The 14,381-nt window shown below is 40.9% G+C and overlaps 1 protein-coding gene across 7 annotated transcripts in view; it reads left to right on the forward strand.

Annotated features, from left to right (window-relative positions):
* Positions 1–14,381, forward strand: part of LOC105499377 (chondroitin sulfate proteoglycan 4-like) — a 109,294-nt gene that overhangs the window by 18,952 nt on the left and 75,961 nt on the right. For 3 of the 7 annotated variants that reach the window (XM_071098925.1, XM_071098927.1, XM_071098930.1), the window contains one exon: positions 154–327. In XM_071098925.1, coding sequence (XP_070955026.1) covers positions 154–327 — 174 coding nt within the window. Of the gene's footprint in view, positions 1–153; positions 328–1,307; positions 2,537–3,065; positions 10,873–14,381 lie in introns of those variants that run through there. The other 4 variants (XR_011625027.1, XR_011625026.1, XM_011771924.2 and 1 more) reach the window with 4 other exon arrangements.

Consider the following 14,381-nt stretch of genomic DNA (forward strand, 5'->3'; position numbering starts at 1 on the left):
TTTGCACTCTGATTATCAGACTGAAACTTCACAGGATGAGGATGTGCTTTTGTGTTTTAGAGAGACTTTAAAAATTGGGATTTCTTTTATTGCCATTTGTTCGTATTTTTAAGTCACATTTCAGCAAACTGGTGATTTTGTGGTTTGTTACAGGTGGAAAATGAATTGATTTACTATGTTCATGATGACAGCGAGAAGCTTCATGACAATTCACCATCTTTGCAAATAGCTCAGAGCTTGGAAAACAGTCTTCCCCAAACTCTTTTTGTGACTGTTGAATCTGTAAATGATGACGCTCCGGTGGTAACAGCCAATAACATCCTTCAGGTAAGTGCTACCTGCTTTTGACTTATCGTAAGAACCTGAGGGCTACCAATTTGATTTTCATTTATATTATTTCTAATGATAAATAGTAAGACCTATGACTGTGTATATAGTTGACAAGTTCCCACTGGTTTTAAATAAATATTACTTATTACTTGGGTGTTCTGCTGGGTACTGTTGGGAGATGAGAAGGAATCACAATGAGTTACCTTCATATTCTGTTTCATAAGCAGCACCACCCTGAGGCATGGCTGTTTCAAGGCAGGTGAGGGAGGTGCATGCATGTGGGCAGCCTCTGCCAGGCTGGCAGCATCGTGGTTAAGAGAACGGCTCTGTAGTGGATGGATAGATCTGGGGATGAGCCCTGGCTCCCCAGTATTAGCTACGTGACCTTGGGCAAGTTACTTAGTCTGCTAATTTGCTCTCATATGAGTGGGGGGAAATGGAGGCAGAGCTGTGCAGATTAAATGATAAAATGATGTGAAGCTCTCATGCAGTGCTTGATGCATGGTTAAGGCTAAATGATAACTCTTATTACTAAAAAAAACGCTCCAAGGCCATAGCAGTTTTTGGGTAAAATAAGGCCACTACTGAGTCATGGGACAGTATTTTTCTGGTTCTGGGAGCCTCAGTCTCCCTTTGCTGTCAGATGATCCCCCAGGGCTACTTCCCAAGTGCTCACAGTAAGTACCTCTTGGTTGTGCAGAGTGTCTGCCATTTTACACCTCTCCTGAGCAGGAGCCCTGAGGTGATAGCTGCTGCTGTGGCTTTTGTTGCCCACACAGAGAGGATGATGTGCTGGAAGCCTCCTGACACCAGTGGCTCCATTCCCTGCCACAGCAGCACTACCTGCTACACCAGCACCACCAGCATTGAAGCTGGCAAACCCTTCCATGCCAATTTACACTCAAGTATCCAAAAACTTCCATTTAATAGATTTTCGTGGTTTTCATGTACGCTTTCTTTCTGTCTCTTCTTCTAAGAACCTGTGCATGAATCCATAAGACTGGCTTGAAGAAAAACTGTAACTAATACAATAAGTGCTCAAAAAGTAAGTATTTGCTGTAATTATGTGCCAGGTACTTCTCTAAGGGCTTAAGCCAGCTGAGATATGTGCTACCATTTGTCTTGTTGGACAGATGAGGGAACTGCATGACCGCTGAACAACAGGCTGAGGATGGAAGGACAGCATGGAAGCCTGATGGCTCCTACATGCCTTTGTCCATGATCTCCAGCAGTGCCTAACGCAGAGTAAACAGGAAATATTTGTTGAAGGAATGAATGAATGGAGATATAAACCATTAATTCCCCCAGCACTGGTCCATGTTTTCTAGACCAGGTTTTTATCTTGACTCTCTTCCTTTAGTGTGACTGTGTTTCTGGGAGAAGCCTTAGCCTCTCACACAAATGAGCCCATAGTGGGCTCATTCATCAAGTATGTCAAGACATGGGAATCTGAATGTGTTCAACTTGAAATTTGGTTGAGATGAATGTTTCCACATACATATTTGGCAATTTCAGCCTTGTTTATACTGCTTATGAGGGTCAATAGTTAATAATATATTATTTAGAGGGTCAGAGGAAGTTGTATGGTCAGAGGTGCAGAAAAGGTGGATGTAAGAAAGATTCTATGGTTCTGTCTGGCAATGGTGCCTCCCTTTGGGTGATGGAGAGCTTGAATATGTGATGGGGTTTTTTGTTATCACATTGACTGGAAGATGCTACTGTATTTAATGCCTGAGGGCCAAGGATGTATACTATTTTCAATGTATGGGCTAATCCTACAAAATGAAGAAATGACCCACCCGAAGCGTTGATAGTGTCCTGTTGAGAAACAGTCCAGGAAGAACTTGGGAATTATAGTACACAGGCCCCATCAGGCGTGCTGCCTGCTTGTTTGCATGGTCTACAAGCTGAGAATGGTTTTTATAGATGAACATTTGCAATCAATTTAATTATAGGAAACATTAACTTTGAAGCTCATGTAAGCAAAATGTTTTCCCTGAAAAAAGAATTCCATTCTTCTCAGTAGTAGGTGTCTATTACAAAAACAAATTACATTCAATTATTATTATTATTATTTTGAGATGGGGTCTTACTCTGTCAGACAGGCTGGAGTGCAGTGGCATGATCCCAGCTAACTGTAACCTCCACCTTTCAGACTCAAATGATCCTCCCACTTCAGCCTCCTGAGTAGCTGGGACCACAGGCACATGCCACCATGCCTAGCTAATTGTTTTTTATTATTTTTGATAGAGGTGGCCCAGTCTGGTCTCAACTCCTGAGTGCAAGTGATCCTCCTGCCCCAGCCTCCCAAAGTGCTGGAATTACAACTGTGAGCCGCCACACTTGGCTCAATTATTATTATTATTATTTGAATTTTATTGGTAAAAAATTTGTGAAAAAACTTTTTTCTTGTTATGTAAGTACCCATAAAATATCCTCTGTTTTGTCTCATGGCCTCAAAAGCCTAAACTTAGTTCTGGTTTTTCTTTTTTTTTTTTTTTTTTTTTTTTTTTTTGAGACGGAGTCTTGCTCTGTAGCCCGGGCTGGAGTGCAGTGACCGGATCTCAGCTCACTGCAAGCTCCGCCTCCCGGGTTTAGGCCATTCTCCTGCCTCAGCCTCCGGAGTAGCTGGGACTACAGGCGCCCGCCACCTCGCCCGGCTAGTTTTTTGTATTTTTAGTAGAGACGGGGTTTCATAGTTCTGGTTTTTCATAGAAAATATTTGCCAGCCCACATATATACCATGGAATACTATGCATTCATTAAAAAAAATTAGTTAATGTCCTTTGCAGGGACATGGATGAAGCAGGAAGCCATTATTCTCGGAAAACTGACACAGGAACAGAAAACCAAACACTGCATGTTCTCACTCATAAGTGGGAGTTGAACAGTGAGAACACACGGACACAGGGAGGGGAACATCACACAGCAAGGCCTGTCGGGAGGTGGGAGCAAGGGGAAGGAGATCATTAGGACACATATCTAATGCCTGAGGGGCTTAAAACCTAGTCGACAGGTTGATGGGTGCAGCAAACCACCATGGCACTTGTATACCTATGTAACAAACCTGCATGCTCTGCACATGTATCCCAGAACTTAAAGTAAAAAAAAAAAAAAAAAAGAAAATATTTGCCAACCCTTGCTATAGACCAGCACTATCTGGTAGAACTTTGTGTGGTGATAAAATGTGGTATCTGTGCTTCCAATACAGTAGCCACCAGTCACATGCAGTTGGAAAGTAGTTGAAATAAGACTAGTATGATTAAGGAATGAAATTTTAAATTTTATATAATTTAAGTAGTTTACATTAAATTTAAATAGTCTCATCTACCTAGTGGCTACTGTATTGAACAGTAGTATTCTAAACAGTAAGGGATGGGGCAGATTCTGGTAGGCAGAGGCAAGAATGTGTTCAAAACTACATTTACAGGGCAGGGAGAAAACTAACCCACTAGAATCAAAGATCCATGTTTCACAGCATAGGCTGGAAATGAGGGCCTTGGATTCTAGGAAATGATTTGGACGATTTTGTAGCCATGGGAGAACATGCAGATATATTCTATCTGTGTGGAGTGGCTGAGGGAACATAGAGCTTCCAAAGCCACTTTACCCTCATAATGTTTTAAAAAAGAAAAGCATGATACTGTTTTCATCATTTGAGCAATTTTCTCCCTTTCCTTCAGACAGCCTTTCATCCTTTTCAGTGTGATCCCAGATTGACTTTTAAAGTACATCTGCATTTATCCTTCCTCCCTCTGTTTCTGAAGTTCATTACCATCATGGCTAAAGAATAAGAAACCAATGTAAGTCTCTGACTGGCCATGTGGCTGGATTTAGTTTTGACAGTGTTGTCTAATAGCCACTGATGTATCAGGTTGGTGCCAAAGTAATTGCAGTTTTTGTCACTGAAAATAACGGCAAAAACCACAATCACTTTGGCACCAACATAATAGATCAACTGATCTAAAATAAACACATCTATGTATTGTATATTCTATAGTATATACACTATTTTCATATGTATTTATAAATGTGTAATGCATATGCATATACCAATATGATATAATATTTTTTATGTATAATCTCTCAGTTAAAAAGAAGACCAAATGTTATCCCTAACCTTGTTTTACAGGTGAGTAAACTAGAACCCAGGGAGTAGTGTGCAGCCTAAGGTGCTGTAACTGGTTGGTTGTAGGGGTCTCCTGACTTCTAGTCTGAGAATTCTGTGACCCTGCTTTCTTTACTGTGCTTTTCTGGGGGGGGGGGGCTATTGTGGAGGATTTAAAAAATGGACCATTTTAACTAACAAAATAATGGTTAGGGCTAGTATTATTCTAACCCAATAGATCTCAAAGGTTATTTTCTAAGTGGCAAGGATGATCTAGACCACCAAGCTACAGATTGGCACAGCAGATGCACCATCTCTGGGTGGTGGTGATACAAACAGGAAAACAGTCTTTGGTGAGAGTGGTGACCACATAGGTAACAGGGAGAGACAGAATGACAGCAGGGAGAATAGCGAAGAAATACGAAGCAGTAAACCATTGACCTTAATTTATAAAGCACCCTAGGGCCAATTAAATGATTGTGCAGGCATAGCCAGGAACCCCCCAGAGGCTATGTAACTAGTGCACTTTACAGGGTTAAAAATTGTAAGGGTTTTTATTTGTTCAAAACAATTGGATCTAGAAATAGGCTTTTTAGTGCTTTTAGTTATCTTAGAGCTTGATTGATTATTCAGTCTTTATATTTTAAGTGAAAAATTAATAGTGTTTTTACCTTAAGAACTTGTCACATTATCGTTTGACTCCACAGTATGGCTCAGGTAATCTGGGATGGTCTGTTCCAGTTGGTCACAATTTAGGCTGCCCCACTGTTTTCAGCCACATCTCCCCACCCCACAGATTCATGTTGTAGTAATGCCTCCTGAACTCTCTCTGCAAAGTGATCTGGGAAATAGGTTGGCAGCTACAACGAGGAATTTTAGGTGTCCATTGTTATTAAATACAGTTATAGAAGTTTACATTTATTGTGTGCTTCCCAAGTACCAGGCCTCTTCCGTAACTGGTGTCATTTTCACAGCCCTCTAAGGAAACGTCTGTGATTCATAACCTTACTTATACTGCAGGAACACTGAGGCACCGAGAGGTAAAAAGGAGGCGTGGACTTGATGCTAAGTCTGTCTGAACCTGACATTTTGCCCCCACATTCTGACACTTTTCCCTGCTCCTCTCGACTGACTCAAGCTCTTTCAATGCATCCAGTTGTCAGGGGGTGTCTTTATTAGCAAGAAAAAGAAAAGTACCACAGCTGCTGTGCCTCTTGCTTCTACTGAAGTGGCTTTTATGGGATAGAGCTGTAGCAGTTGTTATCAGCATGTATGGGTTTACCCGGGAACCTCAGTAGAGGCTTTGGGCATTTGGCTACATGGTACAGAATTGCAGGATGAGAGAGACGCAAGAGAGGGAATAGGGAGGTTGAGATGTAGAAAGTTACTGGAGAAGTGCTGGAGTTGACCAATGAAGGAGAAAACCGAAGGATAACTAGTAAACTCTTAGGCCTCTTTAGGAATTGAAGCTCCATTTTGGGCTTGGCTTTCAGTTCCTAAGTCTCATATGATGCACCATCAGCTTAATATCAACTTTACGATAGTAAATATACCTGTCAAATTAGGATGTTCAGAAACGTTAAAACGTGAGAGGGAAAATATGTACCCTAGACTTTGTCTCTGTCCTTCCTTGGAATTAGGGAGAAACAGTCTCCATCAGACACTGCTGGGTTGCTTCAAGGGTCTGCCCAGACCACCTCTCTCCAACCTTGATATAAGGGTGTGTTCTCTCACGGAAAAAAGAAAGACTAACTGTGGCCGAGGACTGTTTCCTTTATTCTTACCTTATTCCCTGGATAGTCTGGATCCAGTTCAGGAAGTGCACGACTTCCCAGTTTTTGAAGGATGTGTCATTCAATGCTGGCTCTTTCTGAGTTTATTCGTTTATTTATCAGTATAGAAAGTTGTTCCTTACCTTGAAGGTTTTGGATTAAAATTGGGAGAATGGAGTTTAAGGCTTGTAAACTGCTCATATGAACTTCAGCAAAATATCTCTGGGCATTACTTTCCTTAATAGCAAAACCCCGGGGATGGGGTATTGTTTTACTTGGTGATCTCTCAATCCCTCCCAGTTCTAATGCCCTATGAGTCTATGGTTGTAAAGCTTGTTGATATTCTCTGGTTGAAGCTGGACTTAGACAGATGGAGAAGCAGTAGAGCTGCCATTTTACATTGGATAGACTCACTTTAGTCTAGACTAGGTGGAGGTTTTACATTTCAGATGAACCATTTCCCTTCTCTTTAACAAGCGTACAAATAGTTTTGGTTTTCAAGTCAGTGTGTCTAACGTCTCAAGGTGACTAGGTACTACTGTGGGACATACTAACTAGCCATGTAAAGATGTAGAAGAAGTTTTGGGAGGACTTTCTTGATTTTTTCTTAAATGAAAGAAATCCAAGAATTTGTTTCTCGAATTCTAAGCAATGATCATGGCGTGCTAAATGAAAGTCTTCCCAAACCAAGGTGTTTTAGCTTATTTGCCAAATAATTTTTTGTTTGTTTAAATTATGACTATTGTGAATAATGACTTTTGGGATTTTATTGATTTTTAGTCATGTGGTACACAATTTAGTTAGACGGCTTCCCTTTAAGTGTGGGTGTGTTACCTCCTCTGGGAAGGTAGCCTAGTTAGACTACGGCTCCCCAAGCTTCTAGATGTGATGCTCTCAAAAGAGACCTTCTCTAACCACCCCAGAAGAAATAGCATCATGCCATCCTTTATCCCCGGACTCTTATTTATTATTATTTTTTTAGTGCCAACCACTCTCTGGTATTAAACAAATAAGCAAATCTGTTTTGTGTCTCCTCCCATAAATGTAAGCTCCATTTGGAAGGGGCTTTATCTGTCTTTTCCCTGTGGTGCCCTCAGTGCGTGGCATGGTATCTGGCACATTATGGAGGCTCAACAAATACTGAGTGCCTAATGCCTTCATGGAGCTTATGTTCAGTAGGGAAGACAATACAATTATTTTATAAATGGAATAAGATCTGCTCTACTCTGCAGTAAAGCACTTGAGGAGATAGAGAATGACTGCAATTAAAGAATACTGAGACTACAGAGATGGTAGTCCGGGAAGGTCTGTTCAAGGCGTGGAGGCTTGTGTGTGGGTGGCTTCGAAGATCTCCCCCACTGATTTGCAAGGACTCATAGGATTTAGCATACTCATGGCTAAGATTTATTACCATGAATAATGTGAAGCAAAATCAGCAAAGGGACCCAGCACATGAGGTGAAGTCCAGAGGAAACTGGGTCAAGCTCTAAGAGTCCTTATCCAGGAAAGTCACCTAGGATGCACTTAATCCCTCCAGCAACGAGTTGTCATGACACATGCAAAGTGTTGATACAGGGGAAGCTCATGAGATACTGGGTGCCCAGGATTTTTATTGGGAGCTGGTTAGGTAGACACGCTCTGCTTAGTATGTACCCAAATCCCTGACCCCTAGAAGGAAACAGGTGTCCAGCATAAACCACATGATTTATACAAGCAGTTTAGACACAGCGAGCCTCCCTTATAATTTAGGGAAAGTTTTATATCAGCATGGGAAACTTTTTAATAGCCAAGTTCCCAGACACCAGTGCAGTGCCAACCTTGTGAGCAGGGCTTTCTCAGGACAGGCAGCCTTCAGCCTGTGAGTGAACTCTTTTCTGAGTAAAGATGGGAAGCTGGGGGAGGGTGATTAGACTGGGAAGTGAGGAGTCATAGGAATATTAGAGGGAAGAGCACTTGAGGCAGAAGAATGATCAAGGGCAAAGACAGTGAGTCTGGAGCGTGTTTGATGACATGCAAAGCTCATGTGACTGGAGCAGATGGAGGGAGGAGGAGAGTGAATAGATACCTCTCCATGGTGAGAGTTGATTTCTGGGCATAAGGACCCCCCAACGCCAGACAGTTTTATTCCACAGGCCTTTCAGAGATAATGACAGAGAAGGAGGCCAGCACTTATTGAGTCCCTGCTAGGAGTCAGGATCATTTCTAAAAGTATCACATAAGTGGTTAAATGATTTCTCATGTAATTCTCTCAACGACTCTTGAAATAAAACGAAGACTGCAACAGACTTGGGGCACAGAAAGGTTAAGTCACTTGACCAAAGTCATATGGTTAGAAGAGTGGGTGGGTCTTGTGGCCAGGTTGTCTTTGTCCAGAGCCCCCACTCTGCTATCTACAATGGGAATGCTCTGTAACAGCATTTTAAAACTGCAGGTTGCAACCTGTGGAGTGGGCTGTGAAATTAATTGAGTCAGAACCAATTTTTTAAAAAATTAAATAGAATGGGTAGTATCAGAATGTGTTGTGTATAATGAGGGTAAATATTGTTTTTGTGAAAATTTCACTTGATATATATAGAGTTTTAAACACACACACATACGAATATACATATGTATACTAAGTTGCTTTGTAAAATGTATTCTTTAGCTTTGGTATTAATGAAAAAACATTGTAAGCCACTGACCTAGCAAAGCTAGATTCTTTTATAGATATGAATCACATTTTTTTCATCACTCCTCCTGTTTCTGGGCTAATCTGTCCTTTTATGGGATTGAGTCAAGTCCCAGAAGTTCATCTACTGGAACTACTATCCACCAGGACACTCGAAACTGTACTATAGGGTAATGCTAGAGTTGACACAGCCTATAACAACCCCCAAGTCCCACTTTATCAGGATACGTCACCGCATGTAAGAGGGCTCTGTGTTCTAGGTGGGAGTCAGATTGTTTCCCTCAGCTTTGAAGTCTCCTTGTGACTTCTCAAGGTCCCAGCCCTGCCTGCAGGTTAACCCTGCCTGCCCTTGACCCTGACCCTCTGCCTTGTTCATTTCAGCAGGAAAGGAGATTGGGATGGAAGTACCAGCGACACTGTCTGCAAATCTGGCAGATCCACTTTATATACTGCTGTTGTGGTCCAAAGTTATGAAGGAAGAAAAATAATACATTATGAAATTTTAAATATTCCAAGAAAAAGGGATGTAGATGAGGGTATACAATCACAGTGTTGCTTTCTTTGTGTCTATAGTATAATGTGAATGAAATTGCTGTCAGGATTTTAGAATGATGAAGTCTTGTGCACTGAAATTTTATGATATAATCACAATGGCTATTACCAATGTCAACATAATTTAAACTTGATGAATAAGAGCCAAGAGGCATCCAGGAATTGGCCTCGCTGATTTTGATAGCCTGTGTAGGCAATTGATGACATTTAAGACATCCTTTTAATTTCTGCCCCTCATTTTTTTATTGGAGTGTGGTTTCTCTTTTATCCACTAGAATGTATAATAACAATGGCAAATGAGCATAGAAACTTTCCTGAAAGACTGTGTGTATTGATCAATTGCAGACTGTTCTCATAAGTTGATAACCTTTAACATTATTAAATAATTTTCACACATCAGGTGTGTTTACTTTTTTTGTGAAAGCTAATAGATAAAGCATATGCATTTTATCAAAATAGTAGAGCCACGAGGATGCAGTTTTCAATAACATAGTTTCTCCAAAGTTATGGTTACGAGTTACTTCTTTCCAGGCAAAGTTTTAAACTTAGGAGATTATTTCAGACAGTGACATTTCTTATTTCTATATTTCAGAGCATATCAAACAGTAATAATAACAACCATTTACATGGTCCATTACATGATCCTAACAATAGTTATTACTTACATCATACTTACAATGCCTGGCATTGTTCTATGCACTTTACATTTACCCAGTGAATCTTCAACAACTCTCTGAGACATGATTTTTATTTTAAAGGTGAGAAATTTGTAGGCTTTGACACTTCTCCAAGGTCCAAAGCAGAAGGGCTGCTGGTGGCAGCAAGTGGCAGAGCTAGAACGCGAGTTGGAGCTGGAACCACAGTGTTCTCCCACTTCTTCCTTCATAGTTAGCGAAGAAGCTCAAGGACCTGGTTAAGTACAGAAAGAAAGTATTGCTCTTATTCTAATTTTAAGGTGGAATTAAAGATCAAGAGGTTATTTGCCCAAAATAACAAAATTAGTGGCGGAGTCTGGGGCAAAGGCAGTTATGCAAATGCAAATGTGATCAAGTCTTCAGATTCAATGCTGTTTCTCACTTTTCAAATAGCATGTTCTCAAGACATTCGGATTATCCTGCATGATGACTCACTCTCCCTACTTGTCATCTGGGCCTGGAGGAGGTGGCAAGAAACTCTGTCTGCAGCCTAAGTGGGAGAAGGAGGTGGGAGCGTGGGGGCAGAGTTGCTGATAACATCTCAGACTCTGGGGGGAGTTCATAGCCAGCAATCTGAATGTTAACCTCTGTGTCCCACCATTTCAGACACACTTCTTTCTCCGGACGAAGTAAAACATTTCCTTAAGCCACGGGGCTTTCGGCTGGTCTCCAAGGTCATTCGATGGTACAAGAAATCATTTGTGTCCCAACAAACTGGAACTGGGAATTGGAGTTAGACCATCTTGGGTGAATCCTTTGCATTTTACTCTGAAATATATTCTACTGAGTATTTTTGTATTCAAATATGATCAGTGAATTTTGTGCATACCTGATAAAACATGTTTTGTCCACAAGGGGGCTTCATTTTCCTATTTTTCAAGTTTCTCTTTCAGTAATACTATACATTTTGTTTTGTTGATTTTATACTGAAAATAGAACCATTTGCTTGCTTTTGAGAAATACTTGTCATCACTAAAGGAGCTTTGAGAGCTGGGCAGAGTAGAAGAATTAGGGCAGCAAAGTTTGAAATGCCAACTGAAGCTCTTGGGGGACCAACAGTGGGAGAGTGAATTCATGAGCATTTCACATCCCTCGTATGAAACTCAAAAAAGTCTGGGTTTTTTTTTTTTTTTTTTTGAGACGAAGTCTTGCTCTGTCACCCAGGCTGAAGTGCAGTGGCACGATCTCGGCTCACTGCAGCCTCTGCCTCCAAATGTCTGGGCTTTTAAATATTAAGTTTACAACTAGGATTAAATGGGATCATAATTCGGTTTCTAAATGCCACTAACCTCCTCTTAAAGCTAAAGGTCAATTTAAAAATTATTATTCCAGGGTTGTGTTATTTTCTGATATTTATGCTTTGAACCATTCTTTTTTGGGCTTTGGATCACTTTAAAATCTGAATTCAAGTTGGGGGTCCTTGTTTTCCTTCTCCTCGTCTGCCTGAAGTTTCCGTTACCAAGCACTGGGCACTAAATCAGGCCTTACCTGAAGCAATGGGGTCGTTAATTGAACTAAATTTGGTTTGAGTGGAAATGAGACCTGAGGTTACTAGATCTTGTTTTGAGTGGCAGGTTTTCCATTTGTTTTGGAAGATGGTATATTTCAGAGGTGAGCGGGAGGGAAAGCAGTGTTCCATAGCAGAGTAGCTACAGTGGAAAACCTGCTTCGCCCAGCCTTGGTGTGCATGGCCTTGGAAAAAATGATAGTCTCTACAAGTCACGAGAAGAGAAATGGCAGCACATTTCCAAGTCAGCTGGAGCTCTAGAAGAAATGAGGATGAGATATGCGGATGGATTAAAAAATGTAAAAAGTGAAAAACCAGAATGAGTGGGCTGGGAATTTTGTTAAACGGTCCAACTTGTACATTTTATTATAGCCTTTCTGTGGGCTTAAATGAAGGCCAAAACCTTCTTATTTGAATGTTGTATTGATTTGCATTTCTGGTAGCTATTTAAAAGTTGATGTCCTGGCCGGGCGCGGTGGCTCAAGCCTGTAATCCCAGCACTTTGGGAGGCCGAGACGGGTGGATCACGAGGTCAGGAGATCGAGACCATCCTGGCTAACACGGTGAAACCCCATCTCTACTAAAAAATACAAAAAACTAGCCGGGCGAGGTGGCGGGCGCCTGTAGTCCCAGCTACTCAGGAGGCTGAGGCAGGAGAATGGCATAAACCCGGGAGGTGGAGCTTGCAGTGAGCTGAGATCCGGCCACTGTACCCCAGCCTGGGCGACAGAGCAAGACTCCGTCTCAAAAAAAAAAAAAAAAAAAAAAGTTGATGTCCTTAGAACTTAGTGCTGCAAAATCTTCAGTGGGCATATTCAAATGTCAAGATATAGGCATGTCCATCAACAACACAATTATTAAACAGATACACTATTCACCCCAAATTATGGAGGAATGCTGGGAGATTAAACAAAATCTGCAGTACCTGTTATAGAATAGCCTCAATAACGGCAATAATCACACCCTAAGTGACTTTTTGGAAACAGTAAAAAATCACATCTGTCCTCAAAGCCAAATCTGATGAAGAAGATGGGCCACATAAAGCTAATATTTATTGAATGCTTACTATGTGCCCGGCAAAACAGTTCTAAGCACTTTTCATATATTAAGTCACTCAGTCTATGTAACAGAGCTATAATTTCTAGTTTACTGATGAGGAAATTAAGGCAGAGAGAGGTTAAGAAATGTACCCAAGGTTATATAGCTAGTAAGCAACAAAGCAGTGACCCAAACCTAGGTAGTCTAACTGGACAGAAACTAAACCAAATATTCTTGAACAACCTGAAAATAATTTTAAAAGAATTTCAAGCAGTGATATTGTTATTGGAAAATGTTATTTTTCGACATAACTACTTTGAGGAGTTAAACATTGGTTTGGCGGTGTAAGTTGGTGTGTGTGTGTGTATGCGTGTGCACATGTGTACATATGTGGAGTATGTGGGTATTTATGCACAATTACTTTATGGTCTCAGCTGTTAACTTTTAAGAAATTAAACGATAATTCACAAAATAGTTTTTTTCCTGTGTTATTAGTAGTTGGTGTATTAGAAGGAACCAGAATGGATTGTCTTCCAGCCCCATTATGCCTGATATGAAAACATAGGAATCTTATATATTTTCTGAATTTCCTGTCTCAAATTCTGTTTAGTTATTAGATGATAGGTGGGCTTGGAGTAAGTTATTTCACCAACTGCTCATTCTACTGAGGGAAATGGTTCTCTTTAACTGGAGAGGTCATCTATTAAGTCATTTAGGACTGAATTTTTTTTCTTTTTAATTATATTTTAAGTTCTAGGGTACATGTGCACAACGTGCAGGTTTGTACATGTGCCATGTTGGTGTGCTGCACCCATTAACTCGTCATTTACATTAGGTATATCTCCTAATGCTATCCCTCCCCTCACCCCCTCCCCACAATGGGACCCGGTGTGTGATGCTCCCCTTCCTGTGTCCAAGTGATCTCATTGTTCAATTCCCACCTATGAGTGAGAACATGCGGTATTTGGTTTTCTGTTCTTGCGATAGTTTGCTGAGAATGATGGTTTCCAGCTGCATCCATGACCCTACAAAGGACACGAACTCATCCTTTTATATGGCTGTATAGTATTCCATGGTGTATATGTGCCACATTTTCTTAATCCAGTCTGTCACTGATGGACATTGGATTGATTCCAAGTCTTTGCTATTGTGAATAGTGCCGCAATAAACATACGTGTGCGTGTGTCTTTATAGCAGCATGACTTATAATCCTTTGGGTATATCCTCAGTAATGGGATGGCTGGGTCAAATGATATTTCTAGTTCTAGATCCTTGAGGAATGGCCACACTGTTTTCCACAATGGTTGAACTAGTTTACAGTCCCACCAACGGTGTAAAAGTGTTCCTATTTCTCCACATCCTCTCCAGCACCTGTTGTTCCCTGACTTTTTAATGATGGCCACTCTAACTGGTGTGAGATGGTATCTCGTTGTGGTTTTGATTTGCATTTCTCTGATGGCCAGTGATGACGAGCATTTTTTCATGTGTCTGTTGGCGGTATGCGTGTCTTCTTTTGAGAAATGTCTGTTCATATCCTTTGCCCACTTTTTGATGGGGTTGTTTGTTTTTTTCTTGTAAATTTGTTTGAGTTCTTTGTAGGTTCTGGATATTAGCCCTTTGTCAGGTGAGTAGATTGCAAAAATTTTCTCCCATTCTGTAGGTTGCCTGTTCACTCTGATGGTAGGTTCTTTTGCTGTGCAGAAGCTCTTTA

The sequence above is a fragment of the Macaca nemestrina genome, chromosome 6 (genome assembly GCF_043159975.1).
Source record: "Macaca nemestrina isolate mMacNem1 chromosome 6, mMacNem.hap1, whole genome shotgun sequence".
Lineage (NCBI taxonomy): Eukaryota > Metazoa > Chordata > Mammalia > Primates > Cercopithecidae > Macaca > Macaca nemestrina.